The sequence below is a fragment of the Piliocolobus tephrosceles genome, chromosome X, assembly GCF_002776525.5.
Source record: "Piliocolobus tephrosceles isolate RC106 chromosome X, ASM277652v3, whole genome shotgun sequence".
NCBI lineage: Eukaryota > Metazoa > Chordata > Mammalia > Primates > Cercopithecidae > Piliocolobus > Piliocolobus tephrosceles.
Window position 1 is genome coordinate 40,032,930 of NC_045455.1, and position 22,804 is coordinate 40,055,733.

Consider the following 22,804-nt stretch of genomic DNA (forward strand, 5'->3'; position numbering starts at 1 on the left):
GTCCTGCAACAATTGCTGCTCCGTGCCCTCCACTTCCCCATGGCTCCTAAACCCTCCACACTCACTCCACTCAACCACGCTTGCTTCCTGGACACACCAAATACTCTCTGGCGCCAAGACTGGTCACTTGCTGTTCCCTGTGTCTGGAATGCTTTTCCATCAAGTCTCTGTTCCTTCTTCAGGCTTTGGCCCAAATATCAAAAGGCTGTCCCTGACCACCTGTATAAAAAGCACCGTCAAACTTCCATTTCCAGCACTTGCATCTTTCTTACCCAGTATTTGTTCTTTGTTGCTCTCATCACTACCTGCATGTTATTTTTTTGTGTATTGTCTTATCACCTCTCTCAATCAGAAAAATAAGACCAGTCAGAGGCAAGACTTCGTATTTCTTCACTGTTCTACCCATGGTGCCAAAAGCAGTGCCTGGAGTATCAAGTATGAATAAAAACATTTGTTGAAGGGCTGGATTCTTCCCTTGTTCCTAGGTAAAGTAACGAATACCCAGGGGCTTACACAAATGTAGAGTCAGTATCCTAGAAGAAAATAGCTCTGAAAACTGTACTTATAATTTGTACTAACAGAAATGTTATCACTAAGTAAGATAATGTGAGAAATGGGTGGAAAAAAGTCATAAGAAAGCAAGAGCAGATGAAAAGACAAAAAGGCTTAGATGAAAAGGAGCAATGGTCAGAAAGGATGTTGGATAAGGAAACTAAAATGATGGCAGAATTAAGGCATCCTCTGGGGACAGTGAAAAACAGAATTAACAGGGCAGATATTGATAGTGGTTTCTTCATTCATTTATTCAACCACTGCATATTGAGGGCTGCCTCTGCATATACGCCAGGCAGAGAACAAGGCAAAAGAAATGTATCTTCACGAACATGCAGTGAGATGGACAAAGTCCATGTGCTGCTTATAGGAGTCGAAGCCAGCAGTGCCTTTCTGGAAACCACTTTGGCAATATATACTATGAGTGTCTTAAGATGCATAATCTCTGAGCAACATTTTTATGTCTATGAAAATAATATAAAGAAAGAGATGATCATAGAGTATCACAGAATTTACATATTTACACATAACATGCACATATTAAAATGTTTGATCTTAGAAACAACTGAAAAATACACAGTGATGGAATTATCAACTAAATATTACCAAGGCCAAACAATGGAGCACTATGCAACCATGAAAAAAGACAAAAATATTTTAAGAACACGGAAAAATTTACAATTCATACTTATAAATAATTATATGCAGAATGAATTCAAAGACAGAGCTCTTGTCTTTGGAATTTGGGATTCAGAATTATATTCTTTATGCTTTGGGGCATTTGACAAGTTATCCTCAAGGAACACATTATTACTTTAATAATAATCAGAATAAGTACTAAATAAAATTTTTATCTCCCACATTAACATTTCTTATATATTTTGAATCTATTCCAATACAGTTCTCAGTTCCTAGAAACATCCATTCCACTTATGTTATTATAAGAGATTCCAGTAAGTTTAAATTTTTGCTCAAAGCATGTTAAAGTTTTGTATCCTTGCATTCACGCTCCAGATTTTTTAAACAAGAGACTACACTTTTTGCTTTATAGATATTCTAAGCTCACTGTTGTCTTCTCCTTTTATCATGGGGGTAGTAAAAGAAAAGACTTTATTCAAATGATCCAACAATTCATCACCCTCACCATACAAATGTATCCAAAAACATAACTTTATCAAAACTAAAGTTCCTTATTAAAATGTTTCAGTAAACACATCCAGACTGTGGCATAGTTTCGAAGGTATACACTACGTCAAAATTTGTCAAATTATACACTTTAAATATGTGCAGTGTATTACATCAGTTATACCTTAGTAAAGCTACTGAATAAAACGTAGCTTTACGAAAAGGCCACATACTGAAATATGACTAAATGGCCTGAGGTCAGACACATACACAGAAGAAAAAGACAACCCATTCCTTAAATGCATCAGCAAGTTTATTTACAAATGCAATTGAACAGAAAGGCTCACCAGTTTCTGTAGAAGACTTCTAGTATACAAACCATGGTTATTTTTCATTAATGAAAATAAGCAGCTTTCTATCGGTAATTACTTAGCAACATTTCTGGTAAAGAAAATAGAGCTCCCTTCATCAAGCAAATAAATGGTACATTAACTGCATTTTTAAAAAATCAGAATACATAGGTAGAAGGAAGGATACAGAAAGCACATTTGGGGATAGATTTTAATGAAATTTTCCATATGGTTCTGCATTAATTTAGAATACATTACAATAAACAGAGCAAATGCAATTATGTATTTATATTAACTATTTCAAATAATGTTTAAGAACTTTTTTTAAAAAAACAATAAAATACCCTCTTCAAAACACCACTAACTAGAAAGTCAAACTAGATCATTATCTGCCTCAAAAATATCCTTAAGTTCTTATTTTTTCCCTTGTGCTCTCAAGATGCTGAATTCAACAGGTAAATACTGCACTTTTCCCCCACACACAATTACCTTATAAATAAACAACAAAAATACTGGTTCTACCAAGACTACAATGCTTCTATGCAATCTAAAGAGGCAAAAAAGTTATTCTTTAAAAAAAAAAAAAGCAAAAAAGACATACAACACATATTTATAGATCTACACGAGCAGCAACCACCTCTTCTTCTATCTGCAACAGTGCTTTCGTATGGAGGTTTACATCACATGGCAGTTGGCCGTCCAGCTGATCAGGCAAGGAGAGAAGAAAGAAAAGTGCTTAGATTCAGAAACGTGAATATTGCCACCTGGGATACATAGCAGTCATCACTCAGAAAGTGGCCCAGTGAGATAGAAAGAATAACCTGCCACTCACTCTTAAGATAAAGCTAGGCAAATCTCAGTGTCTTGTCTCTGGAATTCTTTATTTGTAAAAATGGAGTAAAAACGAAAATGAACTGCGCACAATAGAAATAAATTACACTCAACTCTCTATTATTTGTCTTGGAGGAGAGAAAAGGCATGGGCAATTTTAAAATGATGATTCCAGAAATCATTTCTATTTGGCTTTGGAAATCGATGAGAGAGAGAAAAACACACGCACATACACACACCCCACCAGTACATGCCCAGCCTTCACTTTCTCCAACCTCAGTGCCAGCATCCAGGAAAGGACCGGACAGCTGCAGCAGGAAGGCTCAGAACCCACCGACAGACAAAAGAGAGTTGACTGGGCTTAAACCATTTCCAAAGCACTCTTCACATAGGGGCCATATAAATACCTCAGAGTTCAAAAGCAAATGGTTTTGCTGATACCACTTGTAACACCCTTTCACAATAAGGAAGAAACACACGTTACCGGCATCAAGGTTTAAAATATAAACAGCAGTAATGGTTGTCTTGCTGTAGCTATACACAACACACAACCTAGTTATGCTAGCCTGCCTTTTATAACACACAAACACATGCTTAGATGCAAAGTAGCATTTGAAGTTTTTTGAAAAACTCTTTTCCAAAAATGACACTGAAACACCATAGCTAATACTTTCCTTTTAAAATTATGTATTGACATATTATATATTAACATAAAGCACAAACTGACTTATTTTGTATTACATAGAACGATATTTTTTAAAGTTGGTCATATTCTAAATCACATAATCAAAGCCCATTGTTAAATAATACAAGTAAGTTGATGAGAGACCAATCTTTAGTCAAGAAACAGATTATAGCCTAAATAGAAAATTCATTTAAGTGTTTTGGTTTCTTCGTATTCTTGAGTCATTAAGGGTCTCTGAGGACCTTGGGCAGATGATACAAGACACCACCCTGACTCTTGGACTCTGTTCCTCTCTATTCCTTGGCCTCACAACCCACTCCTGTGTAGCTGGAACCCTGAGCAGTGGCCCATTCACTATACACACTCTTTGAGGGGAACACACTACAATTCTTGAAACCTGGACTCCTATGGCAGTGAACTTGGAGGGGAGCTGGCTGCAGGTTCAGGGAAATGCATGGGAACCCGTGGTCTCCTTAAAAGGCAAGAAATTTTCTCTCTGATTTGCTCTCTTACATTTGAATCTGAGATAGCAGTCGTTGCAGTACAGCTGGTGGTTTCTGATTCTGACTTCAGCTCCTGAGGAAGAGCCTCCGAGGTCACACTCACAGGCAACACACTGGGGAACAAAGAAAAAGAACATCCACAGTCAGTCAGCTCAAGAAAGCTTGGGGCACTCCTGGGGATGGGGCGGAAATGAGCAGAATGCTAATTCTAAGCTCTTAGATACATTTCAGCAAAGAAAAAAAAAAAAGGCTAAAAGATGATTAGTAGATTAAAATCAAGCCCGCCGGATAAGATGTTAAAGAATTCATAAAGCCAATATTAAGAGCCAAGATGACCAGTCTAAATATACTCCACCAAAATAGAAATCATTTGCTGATTGACTTAAAGAAATTTAGTTTTATCCCACCAGAGGAATGGCAGGTAAGGCCCCCCACGAAAGAACTGGCCAGAGTGAATGAAGGCTGGGCCGTGGCACTCCACCCTGGGGTGGGCCGCTCCCAGTGTCCCTGCTGCACTAGTTTAGCAAGTGTTCCCACACAGCGCCTCACTTCAAGGCTGGATATTTCGATTCTATGTGCCCAAACTCTAATTATCTTGACTCATTCTGCTCTGCCTAGGAGCAGCCCAAGCCAGCAATGTACAAGCTTAAACAAGCTGTGGTCTGTGGGCCTCCAGGATCAACAACCGGAATCTTTCTCTGGCCCAATGCAAGCTCAAGAATCAAACAGATATGTCTTTAGAGACAGAGATTACAAAACCAAACAATTAAAGCCTTAGTTCCTTCTTATGTGCAAAAACCTATCAGGTATAAACAGGCTGTGCAATTATAAAAATAGCTACAATGGTAATGGTTTTCCTTACATGTTCTTCCGACTGAAAGCTGGGCTTTCAGACCCTGTGATAATTGCATGTGTCCCTGACCTTAACAACACTAGTAGGTTATTGATATATTATATTTCAAGTATGCCTCTGACAGCATCTTAGAGAAAGCAACTTACGTACTGTAAATTTATAGAATTCTAACAGATTAGAAATAGAAAATGCAAAATTTTTCCAGATTTAAGTTTTAAAACAAGGTTCAAGATTTGAGAACTAGGGGGGAGCAAGCAATTTGTGATTCAAATGCAGCACAGATTGACGAATACAGCAACTAGCTTGTTAGTGGCACATCTACACCCAGCGGCTCAAAGAAGCCATGCGCTCTCCAAGCAAAGCTTTACAGGCCTGCAAGCTGTTTGTCTCAGTCTCACCTTAAAACAATGTAAATGATAACAAAGACCCAGGGACTCGATGATCATGGCGGCTCCTTTGCCCAGAATGTTATTGCAGTAGGAGCATATGCGCTTCCCACTGACTGACCTAGATGCAGAACAAGAATGGAATGGAGGCTTTCACCTGGGCAGCTCAAGATTCTTCTTTAAAAGTCACACTCTGCTATTAACATTGATAATAATTTAAGAAAAGTTCTATACATACATCTGTGGGAGAATAACTTTTTACCAGCCAATGAAAGAATGCCTTGATTATACTCTAACCTTGAACCATCTCCATGGCAGCTCTGAGACCCCTGACACCGATTCACATAAGTGAGCAATTTCAGTGTAATTAGTCCATCCTGCAATTTCTGATACTATCCTCCTTTGATCACATCTGTACTCAGCCATAGCTACCCCTCATCTCCTCCACCTACATCTTCTTGCCAGTTAAACCAAAGCACACAATGTTGATCATGTCCTCCCACCCCCTCAGAACAACAAAAGGGTGGCCCCAACTTTCTTCGAGAGGCTTTGCAAGTCCTCTGTGACCTATTTTTCTCAGCCTTAGTTTTCACCCTCTTTCTTGGTCCCCCAGTTTTCTAGTTACAGAGAAACGTCAGTGCTTTCCTGACTGTGCCTCTGGCTTAGAGGATTATCTCTGCAGGGAAGGAAACGAAAAGTACCTGACAGCTGCCATGGACAGAGGGAAGGAGGATTTCTACTCCACTTTTGTATACAGGTCTTTTCTCCTCTCCCGGTTGGTAAGGCGGCACCCATTCTTCCACGCCTCTGCATCCCCACAGAATGAGCACAGCGCTTAAGAGGGCACCTCCTAGATCAGGACCTTCTTAGGTCACAGAAGTCCTCAACCCATCCCTCTGCTCTCCCAGAATGGGTCTCTCAGTCAGTAAATGGGTCTCCCTCCTCTAGCTTCCTCTCATCCTATAGACTGCACCCCCCATGGTACCCAAATTTACCCTAAATCTTCACCTCTGTTCTCTCAATTCAAATTCATTGATACACACTTTATAGCCTGGTACATGTAAAATTGTTTTGGATTTATATAAAACATGTTTTTTTATGAAAGTCTCTTATCTGATAGCTTTAAAAAGTCTCAATATTAATCAATGTGTTTCAACTTTGAAGTATTCCATTTGTGGTTGAAAGGAGTACACACCAACAGCACTCTCTTGGGGTGAGGAGAGCAGCACTGCCCGAGGTACTTACATAAGGCATGAAAGATCTGTGGAGAAGCTACCCAGACCTAAAAACCCAAGCAGGGCTGATACCTGAGCTTCACTCCATATAAAAAAAAAAAAAAACACCCTATCATAACATATACACTTCCCACACCATATGCCCTAGCAAATTCAGCTGATGTAGCCTGAACAAAATGTGGGCAAACAGAACGCCCAAGCAATGATTTTGGCAATCAAAAACCCCAAAAGCAAGATATATCCGACTTCACATTTTTTTAATCCAGCTGGTTCGAAGTCCCCCAGATGATGGAGCATGCCCGGAAAAGCACTGTAATGCTCTTATTTTACACTCAGTTCCTTGAGTTTGTATGACACTGTCATGAAAATAGCTATTTGACAATACTGCTTTCACTCAGAAATTTGAGAAGCATTTGTGAGCTGCTATATGTTTTCATGATTCCACACCGAGAAGTATTCAGGTACGTCTTACATCCAAGACACTGACCACAAGCACAGGCAAATGAGACGGTGGCAACAAGTAGACATCTTCAGTCTCCAGTGGCTTCACAAGACATCCAGAAATGCTATTAGAGTTGCATGGAACGGTATTAAGCAAGCCTTCATTGATTTCGTACTAGAATACCAAATCTGACACCTTTGAAAAGGCTTCTTTTTCTTTTTCATTGGAAGACTTGGACAGGATTTGGGGGACATTTTAATGAAAAAATACCCAAGACTAAGAGAAGAAAGAGAAACAGCAAGGGCCTCACCTGCTGCGCAGCTGAGAGCCTGACTGTGAAGTTGAAGGGGAATGGCTTCTCGGGGTGGGGGACTGTGTGGTGGCCACACCTGTGGTGGAGGTCTTCACGGGGCCGGCTGAAGGCGGGGGCACGCTGGAGGAGGGGTTCCGCATGTAGGCACGGTTTGATGTGGACACCAGCTGAGGTGGTGGGCGACTAAAGTCTTGCACGGAGGAAGAGGCATAGAATCCTGTGGGCTGATTGAGCCAAGGGGGCTGTCTCCAAGAATTGGACCGGGGGGAGTCCAGGTTATCTAAAGATTCGCCTCTGAAACACAAAGAAGACTCGTCAAAATAATGTGATATGTTCAACTAGAAATCTGTTTAATTCATCATTCCATTCATTAAAAATCCATTTTATGTATTTTGTATGTGGGTATTATCTCAGTATTCTAGTTACATATACAGATGTTCCTTGATGTATGATGATGGGGTTATGTCCCAATAAACCCATCATAAATTGAAAATATTGTAAGTCAAAAATGCTTTTATTTCACCTAAACTCCCATACGTCGTAACCAAGCCTAATCCACCTCAGTCATGCTCAGAACACTTACCTTAGCCTACAGTTGGGCAAAATCAAGGAACATAAAGCCCATTTTACAATAAAGTGCCAAGTATATAATTTACTGAATACCGTACTGGAAGTAAACAACAGACTGGTCATACGGGTACTCAAGGTACAGTTTCTACAAACGCTTATCACTTTCACATCACTGTAAAGTCAAAAATCTTAAGTCAAACCATTGAAAGTTGAGAACCACCTGTAAAATTACCTTTAACAAGTAAAACTGATTTTCATCATCAGTGGCATCATGTTTCATAGTCAATCAACCTTTTTTTTAATCTGTTTTCTTTCCAACTTTTATTTTAGCTTTAGGGGATACATGTGCAGGTTTGTTACATGGGTCAATTGAGTGTCATGGTAGTTTGGTGTACAGATTATTTTATCACCCAGGTAATATGCGGACTACTAGAGAGGTGGTTTTTCAATCCTCAACCTCCCACCCTCCACTCTCAAGTTGGCCCTGGTGTCTACTGTTTCCTTCATTGTGTCCATATGTACTCAATGTTTAGCTCCCACTTTCAAGTGAGAACACCTTCGTTTATTTTTATTTACTCGGGGTTCAGGTAAAACAATAAATACCAACCACCAAAGAAAGAAATATACTAAGAAAAATATTTTTAAAATAAGAGCTAATACTCTACTAAGTCTAAGATTGACACCCTTTAAATCTTCAACAGTTTAGACATAGCAAATATAAAGTCTTTTAAAAATTCAAAGAAATACGTTTTAAGAGCTTAAATATGACAAGCATTAGGTTAGATACTTTCACAAAAATATTAACATTATTGAATCTTCACGACACTAAGTTTTTTTTTTTAATCTCATAGAAGTGAGCTTGTCATAGGAAGAGCCAGTCGGTGGTGGAACTGGCTTTCAAACCCAAGTCCTCTAAAACAACCCAGACCATGCCTCCTGTGAAGATTTCATTTATGTAGCACCTGAATCCCTAAATTTAGCAGCTGTTTAATGTCCACATTATAAAAGCATTTATCAGTCACTTCCCTTAAAGTACATATGCTTTTAAAATCAGATTTAGCTCCCAAATGGATTTAAATACAACTTTTGCAAAATCTCTCTTAAAATTCGTGTACTAACATTAGTACTACCTACAAAAATGAACTCAAAATTATGAGAATTTGTCTACCTGGTCAAATTTAATTTTATTGCTTTCAAAACTTTTTCTTATCCCAAGCTTGAAATTTTTGTTTTAAATGTTAACATTATAAAAACGATACATTATCATAAGGAGAAAGACTGAAGTTGCAGAGAAACACACCTGAGGGAGAAGAAAAGTCCTTCCTCTCTCCTGACTCACCTGCCCTAACCCGCAGAGGTAACCACCATTAAATGTGTGTTGTTCCAGACCTTTTCTCACATATGCAAGCACATATTTACATATACATACACATTTACATATGTAAGTATAGATGTGTCTATATACATAATGTGTTTGTGTTTAACAGTCTTAAACAAATGGATTATTCCCCAACAGTTTTCAGTAACTTCATTTCCATTTATTATGTATTATCTTAGAACTATCATTATTCTGCTCATATTATAGACTATACTTCAGTGGCCTCCAGTGAACCATACCTTTTGGTATCCACGCCCTTGTGTAGTCTCCTCCCACTGACTCTGGGGTTAGTTACATGACTAATTTGGCCAATGGGACATCAGCAAACACGATGCACATGGCAGCTTGATAAGCACTTGCTTATTAGGCATTGACTTGGTGCGAGCTTTTCCTCTTTGAATCCAGGTCCCATGCCATGGGGTAGCCCAAAAAACTGTGTGGAGAGGCCTACATGCAGAACACAGGCCCCTCAACTAGTAGCTCTGGCCAAGCTCTCAATGAAGCCTCTACAGCTACAGGGACAGCAAATTACAGCCTACTGCCAAGATAGACACAGCTCACGAGCTGAGACTATTTTTCACATTTTCAAAGAGTCTTTAAAAAAAAAAAAGAATATGTGACAGAAATCTATGTGACCTGCAAACCCTAAATTATTTACTATCTGGTCCTTACACATAAAGGCTTACCAGTCCCTACTGTAAATGACTACAGCTGCTCAAGTGTCCCAACCAATATCATGCAAATAACTGCCCAGTCAATCATCAGGACTGTGAGAGATTATGAGTTATTGTCTTAGCTCACTAAATTTGGAGGTGGCATATTATGTAGCAACACTTTTCTTTCATTCTTCAATAGTCATATAGTGTTCCATCTTATCAGTATGCCACTATTTATCGAATAACTACTGAGTATCTCCTTACTAGTAGACACTGGTTTTCTTTTGCCATTAATGAATAATGTGTAAGTGTACATCCTTGAATATATCTTCGCATATTTATCCAAATATATCCAGAAGATAGAGTGCTAGAAACTACATTGCTCAGAGGGTCAGATACATAAACTTTTGCTTAATACATACTGAAAACCTGTCTAACCAAGTGGAAAGAAGAATTCCTATTTCCATATACAATCGTCAATTGTAAATTTAATCAATTTTAACTCTTTACAAACCCAGTGAACAAAAGAGATACATTATTGTTTTAGGACTACTGTTGATCTTTTATGTTTATTGGCTTTGTGTTTCTTTTTTCCATGAACTGTCTTGTTCATATCCCTTTGTCTGTTTTTTTTATTTATTTATTTTTTTGAGACAGAGTCTCTTGCTCCGTCACCCAGGCTGGAGTGCAGTGGTGTGATCTTGGCTCACTGCAACCTCTGCCTCATGGGTTCCAGTGATTCTCCTGCCTCAGCCTCCCAGGTAGCTGGGATTACAGGCACATATCTATTTTTTATAGAGTTGGTAGGGATAATTTTCTGATTTTTACAGTTATTAATATACTGATATAATTAGCTCTTTCTCTGTGATATGTTACAAATTCCCCAGTCCGTTTGTCAGCTAAGAAAATACTAAATCAAGGCCGGGCGCGGTGGCTCAAGCCTGTAATCCCAGCACTTTGGGAGGCCGAGGCGGGCGGATCACGAGGTCAGGAGATCGAAACCATCCTGGCTAACATGGTGAAACCCCGTCTCTACCAAAAAAAAAATACAAAAAATTAGCCGGGCGTGGTGGCGGGCGCCTGTAGTCCCAGCTACTCGGAGGCTGAGGTGGGAGAATGGCATGAACCCGGGAGGCGGAGCTTGCAGTGAGCCGAGATCACGCCACTGCACTCCAGCCTGGGCGACACAGCGAGACTCCATCTCAAAAAAAAAAAAAAAAAAAGAAAATACTGAATCAGAGCAGCTGCATTCATTTACCCAAGATACATCTTTTAAAATGTCCCTGCACTCATTTCCAATTAATATCTATATCTTTATCTACTTAAAGTTATAAAAATTAGGTTTATCATTTTGTGAACCCAATTATCATGATTCCAATCTAATCATTATCTCATTAGAAATATAAACATATGAAACTTCTGTTTGTTGAAGTTCAGCAGCCAAAAAAGTTCTAAGAGCAGTGTGCATTATTTAAGCATCTGAACCTCCCTTCAGAATGCCCCGTCCAGATTTGCAACCTATTAACCATGTGATTCTGTCAGTGTCTTTCCTGCTTGAGCCAAAGTTTCCTCATATTAAAAAAAAAAAAAAAAAACACTGGAATTATTATCCCTACCTCAATATGTTTTCCTCAGATTAGATGAGGTCATGTAAACTGAGCAACTGGCTGTCTAACACATAATAGTGCCCCAGAGCATTCGCTCTACGTTCCTTTCATCTCTTCTGCCCAAAGCATCAGCATGTCTACAAATTAAATATCTGCCTCACAGTAAAGACAAGAAAACAACTCCTAAGATGTCTCGCACCTTCTCATGATCCCAGGAAGACTAACAGGCTCTTTGTTGACACTGGCACTGCGCTGTCGGATCCAGCTGTTGTCATTGTGAAGGGGTGTTCTCTTCCTCATTTCCTGAAGGATTTGCTGCCTCTCCAACTCTGCTCCTGATGGTACTTGTTCTTTCTTGGAACTCCTCTGTGAAGAGGTTGTGTTCCCAATTCGGTCGAAATATTTATTGCTTCCTAAATTAAAACAAATCAAAGGCTTTGGGATTAGCACATTTAAAAAGTGACAGTGATGATTGACATCACTAATGATCAGGGGAATGCAAATCAAAACTATAATGTGATACCACCTCACTCCTGCAAGAATGGCCATAACCAACAACTCAAAAAATAATAGACAATGGTGTGAATGCAGCAAAAAGGGAGCACTCCTAAACTGCTGGTGGGAATGTAAAGTAGTACAACCACTGTGGAAAATAGTGTGTAGCTTCCTTAAAGAACTATAAATAGATCTACCATTTGATCCAGCAGTCCCACTACTGGGTATCCACCCAGGAGGAAAAGATGTCATTATACGGAAAAGATACTTGCTCACCCATGTTTATAGCAGCACAATTCGCAACGCAAAAATGTGGAACCAACCCAAATGCCCATCAATCAATGACTGGATAAAGAGAATGTTATATATATATATATATTAATGTGTGTGTATACATACACACACACACACACATATATATACACATATATATGGCATATATACACACATATATATATGACATGGAATACTACGCAGCCATAAAAAGGAATGAATTAATGGCATTTGCAGCAAGCTGGATGAGACTGGAGACAATTATTCTAAGTGAAGTAACTCAGGAATGGAAAACCAAACGTCATATGTTCTCACTTATAAGTGGGAGCTAGGCTATGAGGATGCAAAAGCATAAAAATGACACAATGGGCCAGATGCGGTGGCTCACGCTTGAAATCCTAGCACTTTGGGAGGCTGAGGCAGGTGGATCACAAGGTCGGGAGATCAAGACCATTCTGGCTAACACGGTGAAACCCCGTCTCTATTAAAAATACAAAAAATTAGCCAGGCATGGTGGCGGGCGCCTGTAGTCCCAGTTACTCGGGAGGCTGAGGCAGCAGAATGGTGTGAACCTGGGAGGCAGAGCTTGCAGTGAGCCGAGTTCACACCACTGCACTCCAGCCTGGGCAAGAGAGTGAGACTCTGTCTCAAAAAAAATAAATAAAAAATAAAAATGGATTTTGTGGACTCAGTGGGAAAGGATAGGAAGGGGGTGAGGGATAAAAGATGACAAATTCAGCTCAGTGTATACTTCTCGAGAGATAGGTGTACCAAATTCTCACAAATCACCACTAAAGAACTTACTCATGTAACCAAATACCACCTGTTCCCCCAAAAACCTATGGAAATAAAAAAATTTTTTAATAAAAAATAAATACAAAATGATGGAGAGATGGAGTTGATGTAACAAAGAAATAAAGTGTATTTGAAATTGCAGCCTCAATAAATAAATAAATAAATAATTTAAAAGTGACTGGATAAATCGCCATGGCAGTGCAGCTTAAAATGTGGCTTTGTGCACATGTGCTAACATTGTCAATTCTCAATGAGGGTACTACATGAGAACATAAAGTAACTGCCTCCTATTCCAGAAAGTCCAGTTCCACAGTCAGAGCCACACCAGAAAACGCACTTGGGAAAACGAAAAAGGCTGTCCAAAAAGGCAACAATCAGTACTGGTTTCAGTATTACTCAGTTACAAAGTGCTCATGTAGAAATAGTTTTTCTTCCACTCATCCTTTCCTAAATTAAATCAATCAAGAACATGCTCAAACGCTTGCTGTAACAACTCTAAAAGGAAATGGAGTTTTCTTCTCTCAATAAATGTATACTCCCCTGGGGAGAGAGGACATAAATGCACATGTCTCTGGCTAACATGACCCGAGTGTGCACGCTATAAGTTACAACCAAAATTGTAAGAATATGAGCACATTCAATCATCGAAATGGCTTTTGTGAACAGAAAAAATACTCAAGCAATTCAAATAATCATCTATAAATGTTATTAGACTTGCTTCTACTCTAAGAAACTGACAGAACTATAATTTGAATGTTGAATTTATTCGTGACAAGTCAGTCAGGTTTTATCCTAAGGACTTTGTCTCTTGGATTTGGCGATTAGTTTCTGATTGGGGTAAAACACCCATAACTTTGACATATCATTCCCGCCTTAATCGGGATTCAGAAATCTCATCTAAGGATTTATTTTCTTTCTTTCTCCACATTTATTGCTACTGCCATTCTTTCAAAATGTATTGTCTGTCTATGCCTTGGTTCATTTTCCAGTAAGCAATGAGCAAGACCAAAGGTTTCTTATACAACTATATTTACATTTGTGTACATACAAAGCTTATCAATTGGGTCAGACTTTAAATAAATGTTGCTTTTTTTTTTTTTTTTTTTTGACAGCGTCCGCTCTGTCGCCCAGGCTGGAGTGCAGTGGCATGATCTCGGCTCACTGCAACCTCTGCCTCCTGGGTTCAAGTGATTCTCCTGCCTCAGCCTCCTGAGTAGTTAGGACTACAGGCATGTGCCAACACGCATGGCTAATTTTTGTATTTTTAGTAGAGTCAGGGTTTCACCATGTTGGTCAGGCTGGCTGGGATTACAGACGTGAGCCACTGCGCCTGGCCTCTTTTTAAAATGTTGTTTTGGTATAAGCAAGTTTTTAAATCAAATATTTAATAACTTCCACTGCCTGCTATCTAAGAGCTTGCAATGAGTTAATGAAGACGGGAAAACACACATACAAAATAATCCAATTAATAACACAAGCCACAAATATTAACAGGATTATTCTGGAGATTCACAGTTTTGGTTACTGAAAGGTCTTGTGTTTACGTTCAGGAGAGATAATATAATCACTGCAGGTTGAAAATATTTCATGGAATACCGAAGTACTTAAACTATAATTTTAATGGTGGCTAAAGGCAAGTTCAGGGGAGAAGAAATGGAAAATACAAATAGGGAAAGGTAAGACCCGAGGAACCAGATGAGAAAGTTTGTGATAAATTGGGAACTGAGAAAGATGATAATGTGGTTATAGTTAAAGACCCCGTAAGGGAAAAATAGCAAAATTGGTTGGAAAGTTAAACTAGAACCAGATAACAAAGGTCCTAACTGCTCAAAGAAAGGGATAATCATAGAACTGTGAATTCCAATAAAAACTGTAAGTTCTATAAGCTTTAACCAGAGGTCACAAACTAGCTGCCACCAGGCTATTTGGCCTGTAGATAGGTTGTTTTGCTCACAGAGTATTTTAGTTTTTTAGTTTTTTAAAAAGATCTCTTGTCAGCACATAAAAGATAACACATGAAAACAATTTTTTTTTTTTTTTTTTTTTTTTTTTTTTACTTTTCTGTTACAACAGGAAGAGTCGGCAATCAGAGGCTTGCCTTCTCCAGCATGGCAACGATAGGCTGGAGCTGGGCAGTGGCTATCCACCTTGATGGGCATGTTGACCTCAGCCCCACCTGGACCTTCATTCATTCATGTAGATGACCAGCCACCTGCTTACACAAATCCTGATATGCAAACCCTGCTTAAAATGGTAATTACCACTTAGGGTTTTTTTTCATAGTGACATAATTTCTGCTATATGCATTCTTCAGAAACATACTTTATAATACTAACAATGTCAAGTCCAAATTGTTTTTGCATAATTAATGAAGTCATAATTTTTGATTTTTTGACATTTTGGCATTTACATGCATAAATCAAATTAGTATGCAATTTTTAAGTCCTCCAGTATTTCGTAGAAATCTTTTCTGTACTATTTCTTTAGCTGCAAAATAAAATCTACTATACACAGCTGCATCAGCATCGCTTTGCAAAATTCCCACATATTTCATTAGCAATTTAAAAACCATTTAAATCTCCCAGTATTTTTTCACTATAAAATAAAGCCAAAAATAAACACAAGATAGTTGTTTTGCTGTTTTTATAAACAGAAGTTAAAATACTAAGTATTTTTATTAAATAGTCTTAATGAATCTGAAATATCTTGACCTTAAAAATACTTCTCCTAACATGATAGCACAAATAAACAACTGTGAAGAAGGAGTTTGGGGGGGAAAATCGCATTTACCATTTTTATTTGTGGAGTCATCATCTAGTTCGGTAGTAGATCTGGATTTACTCCTATAACACAGAACACAATATATTAAATATGTCTCATTAATAACCTCTCTTATATTTATGAAGTAAAAACACCAAAGATACTGCTTTTTAAAGCAGTTGATTTACTTTATATGTCTGCTGAGAGCAATTACTTTTAAACCAAGAAATTTTTCATCTTTCACAAACTCACAGAAAACCTTGACATCCCTAAAAAAGAGAAGAGTGAAATGCTGGAAATAGACACAAACACGTGACAGTACTTCTCCAGTTTGTATGATGATGAAGACTATATGTTGTCAATGTTCGCCCTGGTCCAGATCTCAATCTTACCAGGCTTACAAAGCATCTGCCATCAGATCACCTACAGTCAGTCCGTCCCACCTCCTCCACACTGCCCAGGGTTATAATGTCAACTTCTTGGGCATTAGGGTGCCACTGACTACTGTGGAACATTAATTTACCGAATGCCATCTTAGTGTTCCAAAGAGGTACTAAAGCATACAGCACAGTCAACTTCTGGAAATGCCTTAACTGTGTACCAATAAAACTTAGGTGTATAAATCAACACATGGTAATCTCATTCCCATTCTGCTAGACACACTGAACTTTGAAAATAATAGTGGTAGCTGGGCATGGTGGCTCTCGCTCCTGTAATCCCAGCACTTTGGGAGGCCGAGACAAGGCGAATCACTTGAGGTTAGGAGTTTGAAGCCAGCCTGGCCAACATGGTGAAACCTCACCTCTACAAAAATACAAAAACTAGCTGGACGTGGTGGCGTGTGCCTGTAGTCTCAGTTACTTGGGAGGCTGAAGTGGGAGAATCACTTGAACCCAGGAGACAGAGGTGGCACTGAGCTGAGATTGCATCACTGCACTCCAGCCCGTGTGACAGCGTAAGACTCTGTCTCAAAAACAAAAGAAACGAAAAAGAGAATAGTAGTAATAGCAATGTATAATATACATTATAAAATAAGATGTAATATTACACTTATGTACGTATATGTACATATTACATATGTATAAATCCAATAATCTATAATACATAATGTATCATAAGTGGTAGACAGCTGCACTTGTGAATAATTTCACTTATATCTACATAGAAGAAAACATTTATTACCAGATGTCTAGCCACACTCCTCGATGCCTCTAGGGCATGCTTTATCTGGACTGCCTGCAGGCATTCATATTTTCCCGGCTTCCTTAAGTTTCCTTTCTCTGCATTTTAATTCTTTTCCCCAAGGTCATGAGCTATATAAATAAAGCTTTTGTAAATACGTAAGTAAATCCATAACTTTTAAAAGGAGATAAACATTTTAATGATTTACAGTTACCCAGAGAGATTACACATAAGGTCATCTATCACCAGATTTTCCTTTAGCTTATTGTCAGCCCATTACTACCTGCTTGCCCCTTTCCTTTTCCCCTTCTATTCTGAGCCCTATTCAGTTATCCTGGCTGCTTGTAGATACAAGTCTTTCCTTATATCTAATAAATAAGACAAAAGGAGCCATTTCAGCTCTGAAAACACAAGGTAATGGCCCTCCCCTCGATATTTGTTTGACAGACTGTTCAGAAGTCCTCAGTGATTTCAAAACTGCAAAACATTTTAAAAATTACTTTAAAACATTAAAACAATATTTTAGGAAATTTTAAGATACATGTAACTTTCCAGATATCTTGAATTTTATCTTCATTCCCCAAAACTGACCAGTAGTTCTAACCAAACTGCCTAAGAGAAAGGTCACTATTCCCATTTCAGATGTCCCTTTTGGGAGTAATGTTAAGCCATTATTCATAATCTTTTTAAAATGAAGATTACGTTGGATTACAGAAAATGGACACAGTTCTTTCCCAGCCATGCCCATTCCCCTTGCAATGTGATTCCTGCCATAAAGAAGCAGTGTTCTTCTCTTCTCCATGATCTGTGACTGTATGGAGTAATGTTAAGCCATTATTCACAACCTTTGTAAAATGAAGACTATGCTGGATTACAGAAAATTGACCTAGTTCTTTCCCAGCAGTGTCCATTCCCCTTGCAATGTGATTCCTGCCATAAAGAGGTAGTGTTCTTCTCTTCTCCATGACCTGTGACTGTGACTTTAGACAACTTAAACCTCAAGATGCCTTGCAGATTTCCTCTTTTTCCCTTTCCCCTGCCCCACCACCACGTACACATAAGACCTCCCTGGTTGGGAGAACGTTGACAGATATATGACCCAGTTGTTCTCACTGCCCCAGCCGACCCCAGCCAACCCCCAAAAGCAGAGCTGCCTAGTTAATAGGTAGCAGATATATGAGTGAGCCCAGTCAACTAAAAGGCTGCCCAATTGAGATCAGCCTAAAATGCTAACCCATAAAATCATAAGTTACTTCATTAAGTTCACGAGTAGTTGTTACACAGCAAAGCTAACTGATACAAAGATCAACCAGCAATTCCTCTTTATATCCTACAAATGACAAAGGGCTAAAGTAGTTCTACAAATCATCAATGCAAGCCCTGGAATATTATATGAAGCCAATTATCATCAATTAAATTACAATAACATGCTCTGCATACCTGTCATTAGGAAGAAAACCTGAAGATGCTTCTTCTCTCTTTGGTATATCATAGGAATCAACAGGCCTAAAAGATAGAAAACGATTTTGTAGTCAAAATATTAGACTTTAAGCCCTTCCCTGAGTTTAAGAAAAGGGTATCAAAATAATGTCATTCTAGCCTCTTTATGCAAATGGTCTTTGGGTTAAAAACTAAACATACAAAGGTATTTCAATGAATAACCACAGAAAATAGATCCCCTATTGCCAACAGACATTTGCAAGCCATTCATTCACTCATTCATTCTACAAATACATATTAAGTGCCCACCATATTCCAGTACCACTCCAAGAACCGGCTACAGAAGTACACAAAACAAACTTACTGACTTTATAGCACTTACATCTTACTGCAGCAGGCAGGCCAACAGATAAGCAAATAAATGCATAATATAAAATAAGTTGAGAGTACACAGAGAGAAGGACTGAGAAGGGGCCTGTATTTTAAATCAGGTATTCTAGAAAGTCCAAGGAGGTGATGTGTGTGCAGAGACAAGAAGAAAATGAGAACACAAGACACACAAACATTCAATGACTTCTCCAAGCAGACAGACTAGAAAATACACAACTCCTTGGGTATTTTCAAAGAAGAAACAGGAGGCCAGTGTGGCTGGAACAGAGTGGGTAAGGGGAAGAGTGGAGGTACTACAAGGTAATGCAGCTCATGGCAGCCTTCTAGGCCTTGGCAAGGAAGCTGGATGGGGTTCTGATGTGACAGGAATTGACTTGGAGGGTTCTGGGTGGGGAAACAAGATGACATGGCAGGGTTTATGATTTAAAGGTTCTCTTTGGTGGCTTGTATTCACTTGTGTGGAGAATGGGTGGCAGGAAACAGGAAGAGCAAAGGGGTGCCTTTGAAGTGGGGAATGGATACAGCTGAGCCAAGCTACTCTAGCAGCCTCTGTGCCCTCTGGCTGTGGGGACAAACCTCCTGTACTGGTATATTCTGACTGACGTTTCCCGCTCTATCTCTGCCTGGTGCTTCTGCTCCTCCGCAGGGCGCTTCTGCTCCTCAGCCTCAGCCTGAAGCCACTTCTGCTCTTGCTCTTCCTGAAGCTCTTGCTCCCGTTTCCTCTCTCGCTCAATAACAAGCTGATCCTGCAGCTTTTTTCCTTGGTCCTCATGAACAACTTCCTCTTGTGGCTGTCTCCTGTCCTCTTCTCCTGCTCGGGTTCCTTCCCTGTCTGAAGACTTGGACCCTTCACTCCAGGTAGCTTCCCAGGTGGCAAGAGAGGGCTCCCGTGTGGTCACAGACATGCTGTTTGAGCTTAGGACCATCAGTTCCTAGGTGACCAGTGAAAAAAGAAATCCATCTAAATCTGTTTATTTCTGTAATTTCATATAGACACATATATATTCAGTTTTAGATGCTACTAACTATAGTTGGCCCAGGACTCCACTCAAAACAACATGTTAAGAGTTCTACCACTAAAAATGCTACACATGAGTGACTGAGATGTAACTTAGAAGAGGAAGATGCACTGAAGTTCTATTAACATAATTTGTTAATGATGTACTACAAAAACTAGGAGAAAGGCTGAAACATCCAAGCAAAATTCTAACAAATCAGAGCTCATTGTATTTTTCAAAGAGCTACACAGGTGAACATATGGTCAAGGGTGGAGAAAAATGAAGTGTCTCCTGCTTCTCAGCTAATCTCACCAACAAGGTAAAGAGAAGAAAAACTATACAGGCATGTTCTAACACTACCTCATCCAAGTACTTGGAATTCTCTCTCTCTGCCTCCTGTTTGGCCCTTTGCCACTCTTCCCTCAGTTTCTCCTGCTCACGTTGATATTTTTCCTATAAGAAAATATGACACACATTAATCCAATAGATTAACTCTTCACATTAGGAATCTTCTTTATTAACACTTCTATGATCTCTAAACCTTCAACCTCAAACCTTTAAACACCATGATTTTATTTTCACAAGCCAATCAGATTTCAGTCCCTATAGTAGAAAGAAAACAGCATATATTGAATTAAAAATGTGGACACTGGGGTAAAAAGGTAGACACTGAGAATTAAACCCCCATCCACCCTTTACCATGGCTGTAATTCATTAAAGACTCTAGCAAACTGTAAGGGGGTGCTGCATTACTCTGCAATGGACCTAGCAACAGTTTATGGGAACCAAGTCATCAAAAAGTCTGTGCACTTCACACCCGCTAAGTGAGTGCCCTTCATACTCTACAAAAACACATATGGGGGTTAATAAATAATGATTTTTAAAGGATGACTATGGAAATCTTCAAAATGGAAAAGTAATTGTTTTATGAAAAATGTACTACAAAAATATTTGTTGTTGTGAAACTGTTGAGTTTAAAATTAGTTTCTCAATACTGGTTGACACAGATTGGAGAAAAGCAGTGAAATCCAACCTAGTTCCTACCCATCCACGTGAGCCAGAGCTACCTGCAGTAGACGGTCCTGCTCCTTCTGCCACCTCTCCTGCCGCTTCCGCTCCTCCTCTTGATCCCACACCCAGCGACTCGGGGCACTGATGGTTGGAACTGGAAGCTAACCAGTTATCAGAGAAGAGATGCAAATAGAGAACATAACTTCATTAAGTCATCTACTGAACCACTTTTGCACACATAAATTATTCATATCACAGTTTGCAAGGGAGAGCTGGCTTGGCTCTGAATTTTAAAATAAGTTTTTCAACTTGGAAGGATAACTCTCTGATAAATTCTTATGCAACCTAAAATCATGGTAAGCACGCTATGTACTAATTCAGTCCCACCAAGTTCGCCTTATTCAAAATGACAAATGAATGCTACTTACATCAGGAACCACCGAGTCAGAGCTTCCTGTGTTGCAGCACATGGGCAAGGAAGAAAAATATACAATATAAGTCTTCATTTCTATGAAATAATTCCTTTCAGAAACTTCTATCATTAGCTATCTCTATGCCAGTATACTAAGTGACAATTTTTTTTAAACAATAGTCAGTAAATCCTTTTTTCTCCAGGTATAACAGTTCCGTTACTCATGTTTCAAATTCAAAGTTAGTAAAAGGAAGATATAGATGCCAAAATAAACCCCAGCTGCAGGTATTAGAGTAGGATCAATGGACAGTTCTGAAGAAACTTCAGAGTTCTTTTACTAATAAATTGGACAGCAGCTCATAGTTTTGCCTAACAGGCAAAAAAAAAAAAAAAAAAAAAAAAAGGAATTTCAAATGTTACAACATCTACCAAATCCCAATTTTTTACTTGCCACTACTCAATTACAACATGACAGCTGCAAGTCACATTTTTCAAGTCTTCTTACTAATGAGCCACTTTCATAAGCAAGTCACTGCAACAAACATGTTCAAGAAACATTTCCTTTTTCTACTCCTATTATTTGAAGCACACGTATTCAAACTTCATATGTAAACTTATGGGTACAGTCTTATTCTTTTTATTCTTAGGGGACCTACATAAGTATACCTTTACATAGAACAATGATTATTTAAAAAGTAAAACTTCAGAAAATACACTCTCATACAGTACTTTTACACATTCTTAAAACCTCAGCTGTCAAATAAATTATTCACATATAATTTTTTACAGAAAATTGCTTTGAAACCTAGAAAAATATTCTTCCCTAGAATAGCCTGTTGAAGAAAAATGGAAGAAAACTAGAACAGAGAAGGAAAAGGAATTGCTTTATTTTAGCCAGTTTTAGGAAGGAGTATCATACTGTTTCAATTAAATAGCCATAGAAAAAATAGGAATTTTATTTTAAAATATAAATCAAAAACACTAAGGATACTGACATAAATAGACTTGCATAGTTGGTAAGGTGTTTCTGTTTATGGTCAAAAACAGACCTTCATCCAAAGGAAGGACATTAGGTGATTAACACAAAATACACAAACCCGGTAAGCACTGTGTTATAAGGCACATTTGTAAACATGTTAATAACCTTAAAAGAAACAGTAACATTTTAGATGGCAACAGCACAATATCCTTTGACCATTGCATCTCAAATGTTGACTATTACTTTTAAGTTCTTAGTAGCAAAACAGAGCTTGAACAGCATTCATGTGACAGAGCATTAGGCAAACGTGGCACAGGAGCAAATGTCACATGCACAGCACATTGTGAGGCCCTGCCCAAGTACACCAACACGGAGAATCTCAAAATGCACGTTTTCAGATGCAACCAAAATGTATTTACTTTGAATTTATTTCAAAGTCAACAGAGCAGTCAAATCAACACTCCAAAGCCACCATACCATAGCAAAAATAACTCTTCTTTATTAAGAGTGTTTTCCACAACCAAAAACAAGTCAGAGTTTTTAAAAACTTGGCCAATTGCATGTTGGTGTAATCTAATATTAC

The 22,804-nt window shown here is 38.6% G+C and overlaps 1 protein-coding gene across 7 annotated transcripts in view; it reads right to left on the reverse strand.

The window, feature by feature from the left end:
• Nucleotides 1-778: 778 nt before the first annotated feature.
• The window catches only part of LMO7 (LIM domain 7), a 224,550-nt gene continuing 202,524 nt past the window's right edge, over nucleotides 779-22,804 (reverse strand). For 4 of the 7 annotated variants that reach the window (XM_023186179.1, XM_023186159.2, XM_031934940.1 and 1 more), the window contains 11 exons: nucleotides 21,259-21,284; nucleotides 20,887-20,991; nucleotides 20,180-20,272; nucleotides 19,398-19,753; nucleotides 18,432-18,497; nucleotides 15,840-15,892; nucleotides 11,686-11,899; nucleotides 7,273-7,569; nucleotides 5,298-5,406; nucleotides 4,057-4,159; nucleotides 1,973-2,730 (listed from right to left, as the gene is read on the reverse strand). In XM_023186179.1, the coding sequence (XP_023041947.1) occupies nucleotides 2,708-2,730; nucleotides 4,057-4,159; nucleotides 5,298-5,406; nucleotides 7,273-7,569; nucleotides 11,686-11,899; nucleotides 15,840-15,892; nucleotides 18,432-18,497; nucleotides 19,398-19,753; nucleotides 20,180-20,272; nucleotides 20,887-20,991; nucleotides 21,259-21,284 (1,445 nt within the window). In that variant the 3' untranslated portion in view covers nucleotides 1,973-2,707. Of the gene's footprint in view, nucleotides 2,731-4,056; nucleotides 4,160-5,297; nucleotides 5,407-7,272; nucleotides 7,570-11,685; nucleotides 11,900-15,839; nucleotides 15,893-18,431; nucleotides 18,498-19,397; nucleotides 19,754-20,179; nucleotides 20,273-20,886; nucleotides 20,992-21,258; nucleotides 21,285-22,804 lie in introns of all 7 variants that reach the window. The other 3 variants (XM_031934937.1, XM_031934938.1, XM_023186169.1) reach the window with 2 other exon arrangements.